Below are 19606 nucleotides of genomic sequence, written 5' to 3' on the forward strand. Positions count from 1 at the left end.
TTTCATTTCTTGCTTCATTGATCCGTTCTAAATTTAGTACTTGTGTTTGTTTCATATCTCGTTTCATTGTTTCATTGCGTTGTTATTAATTGAGTACTTTGATTCATGTCATGTTTCTTTGAGCCGTTGATTTGTTTCTTGGACTTTCGCTCAGTTTCGTTGAGTGGTCCGAAAGTAGGTTCCGCTGGGGTTCCGTAAGTGGTCCGGTTCCTTGCTCCGTCTAGATTATGTTGAGTGGTTCAGAATCCCTCATGCTTCGCGATTCCGTTGAGTGGTCTAGAATCGTATTTTGCCTTGGATTTCGTTGAGTGGTCCAATATCCATTGTACTTCACCATTCCGTTGAGTAGTCTGAAATCGTATCCAATCGGATTCCGTTTAGGTTCGGAATCCATTTACTCCGTGATTCCATTGAATGGTCCAGAATCGTATCCTGGTTTGGATTCCGTTGAGTGGTCAGGAATCTCGCTTAGTATTTTGGTTCCATTGAGTGGTCCGAAACCCGATGTTGTTGGATTTCGTTGAGTGGTCCGAAATCACATTCTTCAGAGATGTAGGCTTCAGCCGAATTATGTTGCTCTAACCCTGCATTTTGGTGTATTGTATGTGTTATTGATTTATGTGATTCTGGAATGGTGTTGGAAAGCACTTGGTTGTGTGAATGGCATGATGACAACTCTTGTTTGGATTATGGTTGATGTGTAATGTGGTACTCTTATGTTTTCTGCTAGGAAGTGTTTTACGAACAGTTCAAAGTTTAACAAATGGTGAACTACGAATGCCTTGACCTCGTCTGAGGGTACATAGGCAATCTAACTAGGAGGTTAGATGCATCAATAAAGTATACGAAAAATTACTACGCAATCAGAATCTTGAGTTGTGTTTTGTCCATATCCTGGAGGCGAGGTATGTTAGATATACAGGTACTTGGTGACGTTACGTGTTGATCCTAGACGTATGTCAGGATCAAGGCATGACATTGTTTCTGGTCTGTATAGCTTTGTCATTTTGTTACTTCGGTTTAGTAGATCTTAAGGCAATTTATGCATTGGTCAGTATGCATGACTTTCAAAAGTTCTCTGTTTCGTTTACATAATTTGAATATGCTGGAATGTCAAAATTTGATTGTACCTATGCTCTACATTTTGATTACGTCATATAAGCTCTTTTGGGGATTTCCGATTTGTCCCGAAATTCTGAAAATATTTCGGGATTCTTGAAAATTTGGTTTGGAATTGGTTTTCAAATTCCCGTCCTAAAAATTTTCTGTTTGGAATTCGGGATACTTGTTTCGGGTCGGTATCCCATACCAAACCATCCCTATCTAAGACACTTAAATTGCAGAAGATTATAAGATGAAAATTAACAAAAAAAAAAAGGAACTTTAACGAAAAGCAACCGGTACTGTTCACTTTAACGAAAAACCACATTTTTACACTAAAGAGTCAATCCTACTACTATTCACTTTACCCTTTATTTTGTCCTTATCATTAAAACTCAAAGTTTTCAAGCCATTTTCATTAGTTTTCCTAAAAAAAAAAAAAGATGTACAAGAGATTTAAACCGGTGTTTGAATAGCGCCAGCATTACAAAATAATTATAAAGAAGAAAGGTGCGGTGGTAATATTTGAAAGAAGAAAATGGAGGGATGAGAATGGAATATTGAAATGAAATTAAACCAAACCAAAATAAAATATGGACGATATAAAAAGCACGGAAGCAGCAGACTCCAATCCACAATCCAAACCCATAATTCAACATGAAAGGTGGCACTGCCGCTGCCGCTGACACTCCTAGTTTCAACAACAACAACAACAATATTACTACTACTAGTGATCAAACGACGACCTCTACGTCCTCCTGGGGCACGTGGGAGGAGCTTTTGCTAGCATGCGCCGTCAAGCGTCACGGCGTCCACGACTGGGACACCGTCGCCATGGAACTCCAAGCCAAGACCTCTCTCCCTCCCCTCCTCACCACCGCCTCCAACTGCAACCTCAAGTACCTCGACCTCAGCCGTCGTTTCCACTCCCGCCACCAAAACGACGACGTCCACCACGATCCTCATAACAATAATACTACTAATATTCCCTGGCTCGACGACCTCCGGAAACTCCGCGTCGCCCAGCTTCGTCAAGAGCTCCATGGCTACGACGTCTCCATCGTGTATTTCTTTTTATTTTTTCATTTTAAATTTCACGTAAATTTTTAGATCTGAGCCCGAGCGAGTTATTTTGATTGAATTGGATTAATTTTGGCAGGTCGTTGCAGTTGAAGGTGAAGAGGTTGGAGGAGGAGAGAGAAGACAGCTTCAAAGACGACGACCCCAAACCAGATCTGGAGGAGGAGGAGCAGCAGGACTCCAATCGGCACAGATCAGAAAACGACAAAACAGTTCGAGGCAAACCGGACCACGAGAACCAGTCGGTGAACGGCTCCAATTCGACCTGCTCCAAAAACCTGGACCATGACAACAAGCCAGGTCCAGGAGATCGCGCCCTCTCTGAACCGGGCCCGCTTTCGGCCTGTTCCGATGAACCGTCCAAAAAGACAGGGAGCGGGCAGTCGGATTCGGACTCAGACAAAGGAAGCTCCGAAACGGTGGCTAAGAAGCGGAGGGTACGGGGCCGGCAAGGGAAAGGTGGGGGTGACTCGGCGGGTGAGCTGAGGGAGAGCAGCGAGGTGCAGAGTTCGGTGAGCTTGACGAAGAAAAGGAACGGGAAACGCCATCGCAGAATGGAGGTCCCAGAGCAGCAGCAGCACAATAACGAAGATGTATCGTTGGTGAAATCAGAGCCGTTGATTGAGGTCCTGCAGTTGATCCGCGCGCAAGAGCATGGCTCGTTGTTCGAGCGACGGCTTTCTTCCCAGGTATTTTTGCTTATTTAAAATATCTTTATTTTTTTTTCTTTAGCGACTTTTACGAATCCACTTAGGAAAATAAAAAATAAACTTAAAGTCGGACATGATAGGTTGAACGATTTGTAACACCACGTCAATATGTCGTGATTTCGTGACGAAAAAACACCATGTCTGCCAAGAAGCATGCACAAAAACGAAAACAAGATAGTATAACCAAAAGGAAAAAAAAAAAAAAGGGGGGGGGGGGATATTATTATTAATCTGTTAAAAAACGACTGTTCGTTTTAATCGAAAGCTAATTGAGTTTTGGTTTAAAGTTTTGTGCATATAATTTGGTCATAACAAGGGTGTTATGGTTGCTATGTAATGGGACTGTGTGTGGGCGAAACAAGTGGTCATGATGTTTCCAAAAATGATTTATTGTTGTTGGTTTGAGAAAAGTAAAGTGAAAAATACGCGTGCGGCTGAAATTCCTGATCCGAGCCCTACGGGGGTCTAGGTTTAGGTTTTTGCATGAAAAACTCTCTGGTACTTGCTTACCTGCATTTTGTTAACATATTTATTTACATTTATGGATTAAAACCTAGTATACGATAATTATAAAAAATATTACTCTTCGCAAAATAAATGAATTTTTTTTATAAAATTCTTAAATGTATATGGTTAAATTCATCCGGTAACATTATAATTTACTTAAACTAAAAGAAATTAGAATTTGGATGTTTATTTTTCTGATAAACAATAGTATATCTGCATAAATTAAAGGAGAAATTTAAACACAGGACCTCGAGTGTAAGGATGAATACTCTTAACCAATTGAGCTATAAATCACTTGCTAATTTGGGTGTTAATGTGTAGTGTCTGGTGTCTAGTGAGTTGTGTGTGTGTGTGTTTCATAAAAGAGACATGGCTCCCTAAGATTGAGGAAGAACTCCTCCTCAAGATACGTTGTGGTTAATTTACGGAATTTCGTACTTATGATCAGAATCATTCATATTATAAATCACATTGTAAAGACCATCTCTATAAAAAAATTAATTAAGTATAAGTTCGGTTAGTCAATTAATTGTAGCAAATAGGTAGATGTTTTGTAATTTTTTTATCGGCTCCGTCAATCTGTTTTTATACAATTCGATGACTTAATATTGATTTTTTGCATAGATGATCTTTACAAAGTATAATATAAACAATTTCGATTTTAAATATGAAATTTCATAAATTAACCACGTAATGAATTGATAAGAAACTCCTCATTCATTGAGGAGCCAAGTTAGTCTCATTTCGTAATTCCTAAAATATAATGCTAGGGACACCTAAATTATTTTAACTACTAAATGATGTAGGAAGCACTATAACATGTTTGTTTGTAGTTGGCAAAAATGAGATTCAAGGTTACTGAAATATTAAGAAATAAAATTTGTCACATCAGTTGCCGTTCAAATCAGAATTTAAATTTAATTTTCTTTGAAAAATTAGATTAAATTTAATTTAAATCTTTTGGGTACATCCTTTTATAAAATATCCAGATTCTTTTGTTGCTATATACCTTTTTAAAACGCTCCTTTATTTGGTTTTTAGCAAAATATGGTACAAAAAAGCAAAAGAGACAAGTGCCTGGTTAAATTACCGTAAATAAACAAAAAAAAAAGATTTATTTATATTCTTAGTGCAATGTGGGCCCACAATGTGTGATGAATGTACAGAAAAGCGACAAGTACAAGAGCATTGTCCAGCAGCATGTGGACCTGGAAACCATCCAAAGCAAGCTCCGCAAAGAATCATACTCCTCCTGCTCTCTCTCCTTCTACCGAGACCTGCTCCTCCTCTTCAACAACGCCGTCGTTTTCTTCCCCAAATCTTCCCTCCACTCAAGGACCGCTCACCAACTCCGCCGCCTCGTCTTAAACGAAATGAAGAAGAAGAATCTCATCACTCGGCCCAACCACGACCCTGCGCCCGAACCGTCAGATTCGGTAGTTCCTGCACCCGCCACAAGTCAACAACCCAAACGCCCTGATCAGCTTGAAAGATCAGATTCCTTGCTTGCCAAGCAAAAGTCTACTGCCCCCATCATCGTCTGCCGCAAACGAAGCTCCATTTCGTCAAAGCCTTCCGCTGCTGCTTCTATTTATGGTCAAACTCTCAAAGGTGACGACAACATGAAACTAGCAGCTTTTGATCTTAAATCGTCCATTAAGAATAGCAAGGCCTCTTCAGATGATCATGCAGCAGCTGAAGAGCATGGCGGTTCAGTCGTAGTAAAGAGTGCTGCAGCTGCTAAAGCAAAAGACAACCCTGTGATCACTGCAACCAGAGGCTCAAGAAGGACGAGTACTAGTATTGCTCATCACGAGAATAATACCAGTGCTTCCAAAAAGAAACAAAGTGCGAGCCCGGCAAATTTGAAAGCGGAAACTCCCAAAGCGGATAAGAAGGGGAAAATGGAGGCAGCAGGATCAGACAAAAAGCGAATTGCAGCTGCTGATTTCTTAAAGAGAATAAAGCGGAATTCACCTGCGGACACATTGAAGAGTGGTGGTACTGGCACGGGCACTAGTTCTAGATCAGGTGGACAGCAGAAAAGGAGGGGAGGTATTGGTAAGGCTGACAAAGTTAAAGAAAGGGTGTTAAGGCAAAGTGGCAATAAGAAGAAACAAGCCAAGGAAGAAAGCAGCAGTCCATCCAGGCGAAGTGTAGGCAGGCCGCCCAAGAAGGCGGCTGCTGAGGCTGCAAATGCAGTAGCTTCACCAAAGCGGGCACGGGAAAGTGGAGGAAAGCAAGAGGCTTCTAGGCGCCCTAAAAAACGGTCTAGGAGGTAAAGTAGTCGTCTAGCTTCAATGCTTCATGCATGGCCAAGGAAATGAAGGTGTAACTTTATTCATGTATATTCTAGTGAGGGATAGGGAAACTAGAAATTAGCATTAGGCAGATAGTATTCCCTAATTAGTAGTCCCTAGGGTTTTTGTTTTGGTCGATATATTTCAAGTCTGTGCTTGAAGGATTTATTATTTTGTGTCAAAATATCTGTTACAAGCATATGCAATGTAACGTACAAAAACACACTTACGTAGAATTAACCCAAGAATAATCGTGCATGGCATCAAGTAGAATGACTCTGTTCTTGATCAGTGATAGTTTCTTGCTTCTGTTAGAGAATTTAACATATTGTTGATGACGTCTTTCTCACAAAGTCATTGAATTTGTGATTCATTCTGCTGTTTGTATGATGGATCCTTTTCTCTCCCTTTGAGAGATAACCTATGAGAAGAAGTGCGCATAGATCAAAATGAGGATGACTGAATGAGGAATGCTCATAGAATTGAAATGCGAAAAGGAATCGAAACAGGTTTCTATTGTGTTTATGTTCCCTTACCCGTGCCCTGTTATTATCCAAGTCATAAATTCTGGCATACAAAATTGCAGAAATGCGCGAGCCATCGGAAATGCAGGGTGCATTATCTTCAGAGTTGATAGATGCTGCAACCACAAGAACATGAAATGAGTACATTATTTTCTTCTTAAAAATAGAAAATTAGGACAAGCTTTATAAGAGGTTTAAGTGGGAAACTTGGTACAGAAAACTTACAGCCAGGGGACCAATTTTGAACTCTATGCAAGGTCGGTACATAGCAAGCATTTCCGGTGCCATTCGAGTGGCTGCATGCACTATACCAACACGCCTCATTCTTTTTGTTGCATATCTAATCACCATGAATCCAGAATGAAGCCAAAGTTAGTATGCCGGGTCAGAGATCTTTAAGTATACAGAAGCTTGTTCGTATTCTAATAAGTTACAGTGCTTCAGGATTTGAGCCTAAATCTTGGATCAAGAGATTTAACCCTAACCGTACCTTCTCAGGGCCAAGACAATTGCATCTGTCCTTTGAGCATCGGAGCCAGTACTGGAAACTTGATCAAGCTCATCTACAAGCTGGTAACTGTCCTGCACATAAAATCGTTTAAGTAATGAGTCCATGGGAGCTCAAAAGAGGGTATTCCGTCCAATTTTCTGATATGTGAAAGATAAAATCTATTTCTAAGACCCGATACCTCAACTGCCATGCATCCCCCTATTCCAAGATTTGGCTGCAATGGATGAGCAGCATCACCTAGCAGAGCAACACGCCCGGTTCCCCAGGAATATATCATGTCTCTATCGAAGATATCTCTTTGTAAAATCATGGACTCAGGTGTTTCTTGAATTAGAGCAACCACTTCCTGACACCATTTTCCAAATACCTCCAGGAGCCTCTTCTTTTTACCTGCAGCTTATAAGATTCAGATAACTGGTAAATGGTTAGGCATTACCACAAGTGAGAGAGAGAGAGAGAGAGAGAGAGAGAGTGCCTTCAGGAGGATCAGTGCTCATTGGCGGCTGCTTATGGAAGGCCAACCATTGCATATTCCCATGCCCAACTTCTACTGCACCAAAGTACTGGTTCGCTCCCAAGAAGATCCGATACCTTCAAACCAAGAACATGTTGATATCAAATGAAAATATTTGATCTACTAACTTTATTTAGGATTTTACGCCTTAACTTGTCAAAGTTCAAACATTCAGCATGTAAATATGAAAACATATGCATACCCAACACTATTAACATATGATGGGACAACTTTAGTGAGTCCACTGTAGCAGGTGTAATTTGAGTATCTCGCTTCCCGTATGCCAAACAATTTCGAGCGCACCTAGTGACGAAGAACCCAAAATGTATGAAGTTGAAAAGAGGATATGTTGGAGACATATGGTTCGAAGAAGAGACAACTTACCTTTGACCAGATTCCATCGGCTCCTACTAAAACATCACCATCATATCGTTGTCCATCTTCAAGGATCACTGTAACCTAATTGTTAATAATCCATACGGGAAGAGTTTGAGGAACTAGTACAGAATTCTGAAAAGTTACTAATCATATAAAGTATCTAATGAATTATGGTCTTTGCTGCCTTAATGCTTTTGCTGGGAGTCTCATAATGTTTTATATATTTCACTTCCTAAAAAAACCTTTATTTAGGAAGTGAAATATACAAAACATTACGAGACTCCCAGCAAAAGCATTAAGGCAGCAAAGACCAATGCACCAATATGTTAGGATTAGTTGAATCGAATGCCACTCAACCTTGTTAGGGTCTTGAATGAAGTCAACCACTTTTGATTTGTTTCTCAGAATGTCAGATCCAACTGCATTGACTAAGATATCCAGAAGCTCCATCCTGCATATTACTTGAGTGATAGGAAGCCCCCTACTTACAGCCGGCGATGACAGATCAAACTTGGTAAACCTGAAGCGAAAAGTACAAAACCAAAGATCAAATACAAACACGAACTAAGAAATCAATTAAGTCTTTCTCAATTTAAACTCACTAAACGGAGAAATTAGCAATGATATATCCTCTTATACAACATTCAGTTGCTGCCCGTATATAGTATAAGTGATTCATAAAGAAGTCTGATTCGGTGGTGTTGAGTTTCTATACTTCCAACAGTATTGGCCTGTTTTTAGCCATTCAAGCTTTTGGGGTCCAGTGATTGTCTAATATGGCATGAGAGCTCGGATTTAAGAAGTCATGGGCATGGTGATGAAGACCTCCAATCCCAATTCTCTACTTGTTTGTCGATTTTCAAGGTAAGTAAAAAGGGTGTTGGTTTTTATAACCGCGAGCGGAAGCTTTTGTGGTCGAGTACTTTGTGTAAGAGTTTAACAAACCTAAAACCCTCCAACTCAAAAGTCAGTAATAAATACCACTGGATGCCACTTACTACGGTCTAGTATTTCTCTTCACTTATAAGTAAAAGGTTTTAGGTTTGATTCTCCCCAAAGACGAATTTCAATATTTAAAACCTAAAATTTTCTGCTCCAACCCTTATGGATTAAATTTTTAATTTGAGATCATCAAAGAATGAATTTAGGATTCTTAAAGTAACTTTAAAAAAAAAAATATTAAGTAGGCTATCTAAATTTAATTTTATGAACATTTTAAACTCAAATATTTAGATACCGATAAATATTGGAAAATTACTAAATCAAGATCATGAAACTCGTGGAATACTATGAAAGAATATGAAATAAATGAATATTTTTTAATTAGTTTAGCCGTTTGATTTAAATTTAGACCGTTAGATCTTTTTCTTTACCGTTAGATTTGATCCTATTAGACCTTAGCTGTTGAATTCAATAAATTTATAAAGGGATGTGATATCCACACATCATTTTTTACTTCTCCCACACTCTTCTAATTTTCGGCCATCGGATCAAATGAATTGAAGAAGATCAAATGATAGAAATTAACCAGAAGTGTGTGAGAAAAGATTGCACATATATGATGGGTCAACCCACTAATTCGGTAGGAATTCTAAGCTAAATTTGCCCCAAAAATGAGTTTTAGGTTAAAACTCATATTTGGCCCAAGAATTGGAGCAAGTTAAGGTAGGTTTAGAACCTAAATTTTGAGTTTTACTTCAAGAGTTGAAAATAATCTTAGTGTAAAAATATCGTTTTTCAAAAAAAAACAGGAAAAACAATTGGAGGCTTATACCATTCACCTGAGACTCCGTCAGCATAGCCATTGATTCTGTTGCCAGTATCACAACCTGCTTCCATGATTTGTTTCACAACGTCCTCGTCAATGGCTTCCAGCACTGCCAATGCACTACTCACAAGTTGAATTGGTCCACGTCCTTTCCCCTCCCCTCTCACTGAACTCGAGTCTTTCTCAAACACCTGCACTTGGAATCCTCGGTGTTTCGCTGCCAATGCCAAAACTAGCCCCCCAATGCCCCCACCGGCGATCAGAATTTTAAGCTTCCTTTTGCCACCCTTCTCTTCGTCCGAAGTTTGATCTAATCTACTACTTTTACATCTTATTACACTGTTGCCTCTGATGATCCTAGTCTTACTGTATTTTTTTGCTCTAAACCCAAGACTCTGATGACATGAACTAAGATACAGAGAAAAGACCGCCATTGTTGACCAAAAACAGAAATACAAGGTTGCTTAGTGTGTATATGCATGTATATATATATGCATATCAGGTAACATAGTCATACCATATTACACAATCACATACAACATACACGCTATTGAATTTGTGTAGTTATTGAATTAAATACCCACCAACAGGAGACATGGGAGTTTGAAATTTTCAGTGCCTTGGACTATAAGGATGGTGAAATGTTTTTTTAAGTAGGGATTCTGAAATAAATAAAAACACGTGTCAATAGTGTCAATTTTTTGGGCATATAAATGTCTTAAAAAATATATATTGAAGTATTTTTTCAAGGTGGACCAAATGTCTGGTAAAGTGAAAAAATGAGAAGAGAAACCTTTAAGAGAAGGGATTCCTATTTTTTTTTATAAAAATAGAAATTAGTTGTAGGATCCACATCACATCAAACTTTAACGATCCGAACCGTCTATTTTTCAAGTTGCACCTCATAAATCATCCTTGCAAAATATTAGCCAAATCGGAAATGTTTAAGACATCTAATTGAGTTCAAAGAAATTAACGAATACTTTGTTATATAAGAAACAATGAAATTTTATCTTGATAAATAAATAAGCAAATGGTTTCGGATTGAATTGAATTTTTGTAAGGTAATCTATGAATCGAGACTTACAAAATAGATGGTTCGGATAGTTAAAATTCGATGTGGAGTGGGCTCCACACCTAATCCCTATTTTTTGAAAAAAAAAATTGAGAATCCTTTTGCATAAAGGGCCTGATTAGGGATGTGTAATGGTTATGGCGGGCGGGTAACCGCGGTTATTTATCCATAACCGTTTATTCTCAGACCCGTATAACCGTTTACCTGTTGGTTAATTGCCTAAACAGTTATAGCCATACCTATAACCGTTTATAAATGGTTAACCATACTCATAACCGTATACCCATTTAACCGTAACCGTTGAGTACCCGTTTACCCATTTATCATTTTTTAACCCGTTTATCCTTTCTTTTTTAATTTACTCATTTTTCATCTATCTACGTGTTTTTTTAACAACTTGAAAATTAAAAAAGAAAAATTTGTCATAATTTTCTTTTTCTAACAATTAAACACCGTTATAGGTACATTCATCATACATTTCCGCATTTTAATTTTTTAAGTCCTTATACCATTGCAATAATTGAAATAATAGTTTACGGACGATATTTTTAACTGTTAACAATGAAGGTAATATAAAATTTGCTAAGTATTCTTGGGTAACGAAAATTGTTAAAAGACAGTATTCTTGGGTTATTTAACTTGGAATGTAAAGTATTAACATAATATATATAATGGATCATGAAATTTAAAGTGGTTAAGGAAAACTATATTATATTAGCTACAGAAATCATGCACTATAGTCAATAGCATTGATCAAAGTTTTGTTCGATAGGGAACATGGTTTGTGTTAATTTTACATATATAAAATAAATGGGTAAACGGTTACATGTTTATAACCGCGGTTAATACCCATAACCGCCCATTAAATTTTCGCGGGTAAACGGTTATACCTATAACCGTTTATTTATCTAAACGGTTACGTATAACCGTAATCCTGAAATTTAAATGGGCGGGTAACCGCTGTTACTCATAACCGATGGGTATTTGCCCATCCCTAGGCCTGATGAGATAAATGTCCTATTTATTCTGCAGTTTGCATTGGCTTGTTTTCCTTTTGAGTCCTGAGACATAACCTGCCGGAAGAAGAGCAACATGAATGATATATAAATTTTGTATCTGTTTCCGGCTCCTCAAGTATAAGTTGAACATCTGAGTCAGTTTTGAAAGCTTGATCAACCTCAAGTATAAGTTGGTTACAGTCCTGCACACACAATCACCCGAGTAATGAGCGCATGAAAATATGGTTGCTCACGAGTCACAACTCACATGGACTTATAGTTTCTTTGATCCTAGCCATTAAGTCAAGTTTGAGAAATGTAAAAGCCAAAACGCATGAGGGGAGGGGGTGATTGCTCAACAACAAAATAACAAACGAGTGACGAGCAAAGCAACCAAGCTAAAGCACTCTTAGCACAGAAAATGAAGACAAAATTTTGCTTTCAGAAAACATAGGATTAAGTTGGATAACCCAGACCCCTTTCACGGTTCCCCTTATCAGTGCAGTGTAGAAGTAAATACTCTTAACCACTTGAACTACAAAATCCTTGCAATTTCCTTTAAAGGTCGGAATATTTTTTATTTTTTATTGGCAAAATTGGATCGCAATGACCACAATATTCTTGTCTTTAGAACTTCTTTCCCCCATAAGATTTGATTTTGTTGCTCTGTTGGATCGTGTCGACCACATTGACTCTTTTGTCTATAGAAATTTCCCCCGTAAGATTTGATTTTGTTGTTCTGTTGAATCGTGACAACCACAATAATTCTTTTGTCTTCAGAACAACTTTTTCCGATATTGCAACCAATGGAACCGGATCCCCTCCTGAGCATGGGGACCGGAGCCTACTAAGCAGCCCATCTGGACCTTTGAAATTTGATCCAATGGCTACAAACAAGAAGCCCCTCTAAAAGTTATAATGATTACAACCGTTGAATCAAATTTCAAGAGCCTAGATGGGCTGCACCGCAGGCTCCAGTCCCCATGCTCAGGAGGGGATCCAGTTCCGTAACCAATGAACCTCGGGATGCTCGCACATCCGAAAAATAAAGGTATGAGATAACCAAGGTAAGATTTTTCATCGCGTATCCATTCCTTCTCATTTGTGCCAAGTAAACATGCCCTAGCTTCGCATGATGCACTTCTGACTGGAGTTTAGACACTTTTATCTCCGAGGACAGCATGAGAGATTTGAACTTTTGAAACCTCTTCCAATATCGAAAAGAGAAATGACGCTAGGCCAAGAGAAAGAGAGTATATGTTCTCACATCACATGTATGCAACAGCTAAGGGGCAGTAAAAAGTAATTTACACAAGGCAGCACGCTAATCACTATCAAACAATGTTACAAAAGGCATCAGATCTTTCCTAGGTTGACTTTGCCTGCCCACTATTTATAACCAAGTAATTGCCCGACTGCAGTAGCTCTCATTCTACAATAATGCCTATCCTGGAAAGACCCAAGCCCCAGAGTTTTACACATGCTGGGTTGGGGTATGGAGTTATATAATAAAAAGATATATCATTGTACAAAAAGGCGGCCTTCACTTCAACCCATATCTGTTTCACCTCCACAGCCTAATTTCCTATCCTATCGTCACCCCCCTGCTTCCAGCCTTTTATGGGCTTTTTGACTGCTGCAGATTTTAAAACCAGCCATCTATCAGTCTCAATTCCATCCGTTGCCCGTGCAAGAACTGTGTCCGCGACCATCAGCTGTTTAAAGGCAAAGGTCCTACACGAGGCATCAAGAGAGGAAATAAAACTAAAATAATTGAGCATCAAACAGATGATACACACCAAAGTATTTGTTCTCAACCATAGCATTTGAGATATGTATATTCTATTTCCAGAAAATTACATATGAAGTGCCAGATTATTCAACATAAATTCTTCAAGAAAAATGAAATGCCAAATTAAGTTCTCACTTCTGTGTTTGATGCAACTTTCTATAAAATGACGAGGAATTTATGGGGGGGGGGCTCATATGAAATTGTGCAAGCAGACTTGGTGGACACTAATCAGTTAAAAGCTTACATACAACAAGGTAAGCTTTGAAAAACAAAACAAGATAAAGCAATGATTACCGCATTCACCGTCAGAAATGTCAGCAAGCTTTGCAATCGCATCAATAAGTGCTTGTTCATGATCCTGCTCAAAATCAATAGATCAGTTTTGCAAATAAGAACAAAAAACTTGTCATGAAACTTAAAAATGCGACAAAAGGAGTAAAAAAATTCTAAGGTTGCCCTTCTTACTTTCAACACTTTCTTTGCTTTCTCAATTTCAACAGAGTCTGGACGGTTTTCACCAAAGACCCTTTCTACCTGTTCAAATTTAACAAAGTTTAGTAAGCATCAATCAAATAAAAGTAAATTTATTGACTATTTATGGATTAACTAGCTTTTACTGACCTCCTTAATTAAAGTATCTGTGTGAAGTAACTGGATATTGTCTGGAGCCTTCTTTCCAATGCCATTCTGTGAAGGCGGAAAATCTTTTCTTGTTTGACCCTTTGGGATCCCTCTACCTCTTCCAGGAACTGGAACATTGTCACGGCCTACAAATCTATTCATTCCATGACCAGATCCACTATAACCCCCACGATGAGAGATTCCAGGATCTTCACCTACCCACTGAATATCCTCCGGAGATATCTGCACAAGAAATAATAAGCCAACATAAGAAAATATGTAAAACATCTGAAATTAATATATCATTATTGAGTGAGAAAAATCCACTCGGTCATCGTTCATAAACAGGACATGAAAACCAAATGAATTTCCGTTTCCTTCCTGTAATCCTGTTCATTCTCCCCATTAAGTGTGAACCAAACATAGTGTTAGTATTGTAACCGAAAACTATACGGTTAGTATTCAGTTGATTAAGTTGTCAGGCTTTTTCTTTTTTTTTTCTTTTTTCATAGTCATTATGAGCGTTAAAATATTCAAAACATACCTGATACAGATTCCAATATGTGTGTGACGGATAACCTATGAGCATTTTCATTAGTGCTTAGTTATGCCCGTTTCTAATTTCATAATCTCTTTTAATGCTGGGATGCTAATACTATCACTATGTGGAGCTTGTTTGGTTAAGTGATCATTCGGGATTAAGGGCCAGAATCACTTCCAGGGAGAAGCACCTACTCCCCAGAATCACTCCCAACCTAATTGTGATTTCTTAACTATTAAGCTGTTTCTATAATATTACAAGGGTTTACTTATTGAGTTTGGACCACCTAATTATATATAGGCCCTTGAAACCCTAACCTCCAAATTGTTTGTCCTATCGGTTCACATCACTGTCCCTTGTCAGATACCTTTTATACTTCACATTTTGTACGCCAAAAAGATAACAAACTTTTTTAATCAAGTAATGGTGGCAATGGAATGAACAGGAGCTACTTAGTAGGAGCAAAAGGCAAATATTACTGGGAGCATGTTATGATTAATCAGATAACAGCACCTAATTAGACAAATTGGACAATTCAGAAAACATTGGTTAACAAAGAGTAGAAAGCAAGAAGCAACCAATATTCATTAAAGAAAATTTTTAGGAAGTCTTGTCAGAATGTTTGAAGTACATACTACATACACAGAACATTAAGCACCAAGTACGGTATTATAACATTATTATATTTTTAAAATTTTTCAAGAAGAAACAAACTTCAAGTGGTCACTTATATTCAAGAGTTGACAATTCAGCTTCTACCATAGCATCTTTAATTCTTACCACTAAAATAAGCTTCTGGTATTTATAGCTTTACAATGCATAATTTGCAGAACACAATGTAATGAAAACGACATGCTGGCAATATAACTTCAATGCATCAAGCATACCTCTGATAGATTAACCCATTCCCATGTTTCATTTGCCGAATTAATATCATAGACTAGATGGTGCCGTCCCTAAAATTCAGAAATGAAAAAAAGAATAAATGTCAGGTACACGACCTTACATTACTACAAACTCCTTCAACGCATGTACGAGCAAAAGATACCTCTGCTTGATTGTAGTCTTTTATAACAGCTTCATAAAAAGTGTTGTCATCGGGCCACCTAGTCCTTACTTTCCTCCCAATCAAGGTATCATTTGTCTTTCCTTCAGCAGGTTCACTTACAACGGCACCAGTCGAAACTCTATTCGAAACTTGACCCCTTCCTGTTGGACCTGAGGAAGGGAACTGCTTCATTGAAGAAGCACCAGGCAAAATTTGACCCTGTTAACAGAATGTGACCGAAGGAAAACTAATAAATATGTGAATAAATAACCTGCAGACTTGTTTTTTGTTTTACTCAATATTCAACTCACGGGTTTATGTTTCTTGCCCTTGGCTCCTGATGTTGGGGCTGGGACAGATCCTCGTTTTACAGTAGATGAAGATGGCTGGTGGGATGTGGTAACTGCTGGTGGATGAAATGATGGTGTTGGCCCAGCAAAGGACTGTGTATGTACTGACTGCGTCATCTTCTGTTTCTTGCGTGATACAGAGACAGTAGGACTAGGTATTGGATCATGCACTGCTTGAACAGTACTCAGCATGCCCGGTTGAACCCCACCAGCCTGTCTCCAGTCCCTGTTGGCATCGCCCAACACAGTACCCATTAAAAGACACACACACACACACAAAAAATAAAAAAATAAAATCTAATGAATAGGTCTCATATCTCAACTAAACAAAAAGCCTGTATCTTGATTCTTCAATCTATCAGACCTTATCCTCTCTATGACATCATCTGCTGCATTAACCCGTCCTACAAGTTCTTTGTGCTCCTCATTTGATAACCTCAACTCCTTTCTAAGGTTTGTTAACAGAGCTTCCTTTTCCTGAAGAAAATACATTTCATGTAGCAGTCACTAAACCTGATCAAACAAATTAAAGATATTAGATCCATGAAAAAATAGATCACAAAAGTACCCAAGTAATGGCATCAGCTTGAGCTTTAAAGGCTCTCAGAACTGAACTGTATGCTTCTCGTTCAAGCTGGTGAATTTGTGCTTCCATGTCAGTTTCACCATACATCCTAGGATATGGGACGGAACCCCCACCAGATCTTCCATTCCCCGTAACACGGCCCCCTCTGGGAACTCTATGCTGGTGTGATGGAGGAAGATCGTCATCAGTTCCTGCAATTGTTTTTTGGGGTTCAGAATGGATGCAACAAAAAACAATAATGAAAACAAAATGAGACACGCTGTATGGCCAGAATTCACAGAAATATGGAACACTAGATTAGAAAGAGAATATCTTGCGGGTTGTCTATGCATGACAAGCAAAGAGGGATGCAATCATCTGATTTTAGATTCAGTGCATGGACACGGTTGTACAAGCTTCTAATTGATAGGTCCTTGAGTGAAAATGTATAGGAAAAAGTGAAATTGCAATAAAAATTCTCAAATCTCTAACTTCTAGTATAGGTGCAAACCCAAGAACTAAATAAGATGGCAATTTTAACCGGAAAAAGCTGAAGTTGCCAATTTCCCAAAAAACAAAAAAAAAAAAGAGTGTCTGCAACTAAACCGGAGGTTCCCTTTTTATTTGTAAAATGAACAACACGTTCAATAAACTCATCTTTAGAGTACAACTTCCAGACTAATTAGATCCTTGAGATACATTAAACTACATTACAGTAAACTACATTTCTCCTATCAAGTATAACTTAAAATAAACAAACATCCGGTCCCCAAGAAGGTCATCTCCCCTGCTGTTCCTGAATGGCCTATGGCTTCTAATTTTAATTCTGAGAAAGCTTGAAAGTTTTGGGTTTAACTTCCTTGGGAGCCTCCTGTGACTGGTAAGTTTAAACTTAATGTTGATGGTTCTCATAGGACCATGTCTAGTCAGATTGGGGCGGGAGGTGTTATAAGAGACTCTCATGGTGACTGGATGGGTGGGTTTGCTGTTAATTTGGGCAGGGGGAAAATTTTAGAAGTAGAGATATGGGGTTTATTGTTTGGTCTCAAAATTCTTGTTGATAGAAGTATATGCGATCTTATAATTGAGATGGACTCCGCCATTGCTGTTCAGCTTATCCAGATGTATGAGCATGCAAGTTTTCACCCTCTTTCTGCATTGGTTACTAGCCGCTGTTGTTACTGAGACGGATCAATAATTGTGAAGTCACCATGTCTACCAGGAGAAGGACTGTGTGGCAGACCGTCTAGCTAATGGAGTTTTAATTTGGGTTTAGGCGTTTATTATTTTGCCTTGCTGGGTTGGATCTAGTTTATTTGATGATGTTTTAGGGGCTTGCAGGACCCGTTGATTTGTACGGATAACTTATTGTAGTTGGTTTTGGGGTTCATTCCCTCCCCTCCCCCCCCCCCAAAAGAAAATCAAAGTTTGCCAAGAAAAATAAACAAACATCCAGAACCTCTCAAGTCACATTTATATTGAACCAGTTAAACTGCTAGTATATGCGAATACATAATGTATTGTATGATACAGGAAGCATGTTGTTAGATAGATGCATCCCAATCAAGATACAGGAAGCATGGTGAGATATGAAGAAATGGGAAAAGAAATGTGAGTAAACTGTAAAGAGATACTGATGAAAGAGAAAAGAAAGTGTAATACATCACAAAGAAGGTTTTTTCACAAGTTATTGTAACTTAGGTATGGAATGGAATATGCTTACCATGACAGACTTTGTTTAATAACTGAAACTAAACATGTATCGGACTTCAAGCATATACACTAGTGCCTAACGACACTGAAAAGAAGTTCAAAAGGTGCACAGAATAATAACCCAGATACACAGTGTAGGTGTTCTCCTTGAGAAATCAACGGCTCTTTTCTGTCAGCATGTACATGCTTAAAAGGATGATTTGTTTTTCTTATTAAAAAATTTCTTATGCATTCAAAAGAACTTGGAAAAACCAATGTCTCAAAATCCATAAAGATTCCTTCTTTTTTCCCTCAAACTCTGGAATATGGTCAGCAGCGGTATTTGCAAAGAAACAACAGACAGTCTAGAGCTTTACTGATGTTAACTCTCAAGTGTTCAATCATTTGTATTTAATTACTACTTCTTTCTTTCACATTCTAAAATCCAAGTATGAACTTCTCTGAAAAAATCAAAACCTCGCTCTGTGTCAACTAATGAATGGTCTGAATCGTAAAAAAATTCAATTTCAAATCGTCCTTCAGCAACCCAATGACGTACCCACGTTTTAAAAACAAAGAAGGGCTCATTAATGTATATGAACGTATATAGTAACGAAGTAAATTACATCAAAGAAACATCATGCTCTTCAGAAAAACACATCTAAAGTGGCCAAGAAAGTGAATTTAGGTTGCTCAACACCATAATTACGTTGGGGAAACCCTAATTCCTTCACTGCAACAAACCCCAAAACCCCCAATTACAGTTCCGAGTGCCATACACAGATTTTTTTTTATGAGAGTTTAAGAGAAGAACGTAACCTAAAACCCAAATTAAGCAGAGAAGTCACTTCATAAACCCTAATTACTAGGAAGAATCAATCTTTGAAAGGTAAGCTCACCGCTGCTATCGTAGGGCTCGTAGTCCATGGGCAGTTGATAAATCCTCAATCAAAACCAGAACCCAACAATCTCAAGCGCTGAACTTGGCAGCGATTCCAAATACGCTCCCAGAGACCTTGAGGTCCGAACAGCACCAAACGACACCGCAAGATGCCGCAGCAAAAGGTCGTCGTCGTGGAAGATTCAAGAGTGTTCCTTGTATGTTCTGCAGGAAACAGAATTGGAGGAGGTGGAGTAGTGGGGTTTCGGAGAGTAGAGAGAGTGAAATTAGCGGCGGTCGGTTTCGGAGGAGAAATCACTGCCACTGCGAGTTTCTTCTCATTTTTTCTTTTTAGCATTTTTTTTTAATTTTTTTATTTCCGTAATATTTTTGGTCAACATGATTCTTTCTCTAGTTGTACTTTTTGTTAATTTAGCTAATTATTCGCTCAATTTTTTTTTTCAATTTTTATATCCAATATATTTATGCTCAATGAGTAGAGAATAAATTGACTTCGAATTTTTTATTTTAAAAAAAAATATCATTGTAGTAGTGAATTTTTGCAGTTTTTGAACTTGACAAAAATATATTTACAAAATAATTAACATATTTGATCAGTGGCTTAAGCCTTACAAGGTAGAAGGTGAAGCC

General features: G+C 38.2%; 3 protein-coding genes across 5 annotated transcripts; 1 reads left to right on the top strand and 2 right to left on the bottom strand.

Annotated features, from left to right (window-relative positions):
- Positions 1-1660: 1660 nt before the first annotated feature.
- Positions 1661-5971, top strand: LOC103420474 (uncharacterized). The gene is made up of 3 exons (XM_029104991.2): positions 1661-2165; positions 2261-2870; positions 4565-5971. Exons 1-3 carry the CDS (start codon positions 1759-1761, stop codon positions 5678-5680), a joined length of 2133 nt encoding a protein of 710 aa, XP_028960824.2. The 5' UTR covers positions 1661-1758; the 3' UTR covers positions 5681-5971.
- On the bottom strand, positions 5850-9911 carry LOC103438489 (zeaxanthin epoxidase, chloroplastic-like). The gene is made up of 10 exons (XM_070824285.1): positions 9400-9911; positions 7983-8145; positions 7632-7706; positions 7450-7550; positions 7209-7324; positions 6912-7123; positions 6713-6804; positions 6448-6562; positions 6235-6338; positions 5850-6119 (listed from the first exon to the last, which is right to left on the bottom strand). The coding sequence occupies exons 1-10, from the start codon at positions 9825-9827 to the stop codon at positions 6053-6055; spliced, it is 1473 nt and encodes a 490-aa protein (XP_070680386.1). The 5' UTR covers positions 9828-9911; the 3' UTR covers positions 5850-6052.
- A 2797-nt stretch (positions 9912-12708) lies between these two features.
- LOC103438363 (protein EMSY-LIKE 3) lies at positions 12709-19341 on the bottom strand. Of its 3 annotated transcripts, none has more exons than XM_008376911.4 (10): positions 18975-19341; positions 16387-16595; positions 16183-16295; positions 15780-16044; positions 15469-15651; positions 15308-15376; positions 13880-14122; positions 13724-13792; positions 13553-13616; positions 12709-13200 (listed from the first exon to the last, which is right to left on the bottom strand). In XM_008376911.4, exons 1-10 carry the CDS (start codon positions 19000-19002, stop codon positions 13178-13180), a joined length of 1266 nt encoding a protein of 421 aa, XP_008375133.2. In that variant the 5' UTR covers positions 19003-19341; the 3' UTR covers positions 12709-13177. The 3 variants fall into 3 exon arrangements, with proteins under 3 accessions (XP_008375133.2, XP_008375134.2, XP_008375132.2); XM_008376912.4 differs by having other exon boundaries at positions 15469-15687; XM_008376910.4 differs by lacking the exon at positions 15308-15376 and having other exon boundaries at positions 15427-15687.
- Positions 19342-19606: the final 265 nt, after the last annotated feature.

The sequence above is a fragment of the Malus domestica genome, chromosome 07, assembly GCF_042453785.1.
Source record: "Malus domestica chromosome 07, GDT2T_hap1".
Taxonomy (NCBI): Eukaryota; Viridiplantae; Streptophyta; class Magnoliopsida; order Rosales; family Rosaceae; genus Malus; species Malus domestica.

Excerpts from the sequence above, each read along its gene's own strand:
- LOC103420474 (XM_029104991.2), top strand. The coding sequence starts at position 1,759 with ATGAAAGGTGGCACTGCCGCTGCCGCTGACACTCCTAGTTTCAACAAC. Across the intron at positions 2,166-2,260 it reads GGCTACGACGTCTCCATCGT|GTCGTTGCAGTTGAAGGTGA; the intron begins GTATTTCTTTTT and ends TAATTTTGGCAG. Across the intron at positions 2,871-4,564 it reads AGCGACGGCTTTCTTCCCAG|AAAAGCGACAAGTACAAGAG; the intron begins GTATTTTTGCTT and ends ATGAATGTACAG.
- LOC103438489 (XM_070824285.1), bottom strand. The coding sequence starts at position 9,827 with ATGGCGGTCTTTTCTCTGTATCTTAGTTCATGTCATCAGAGTCTTGGG. Across the intron at positions 7,551-7,631 it reads CCGATGGAATCTGGTCAAAG|GTGCGCTCGAAATTGTTTGG; the intron begins GTAAGTTGTCTC and ends CTTCGTCACTAG. Across the intron at positions 6,120-6,234 it reads TGGATAATAACAGGGCACGG|GTTATCTCTCAAAGGGAGAG; the intron begins GTAAGGGAACAT and ends TTCTTCTCATAG.
- LOC103438363 (XM_008376912.4), bottom strand. The coding sequence starts at position 19,002 with ATGGACTACGAGCCCTACGATAGCAGCG. Across the intron at positions 16,596-18,974 it reads CGAGCCCTACGATAGCAGCG|GAACTGATGACGATCTTCCT; the intron begins GTGAGCTTACCT and ends AAACAATTGCAG. Across the intron at positions 15,688-15,779 it reads AGGGCAAGAAACATAAACCC|GGTCAAATTTTGCCTGGTGC; the intron begins GTGAGTTGAATA and ends TTCTGTTAACAG.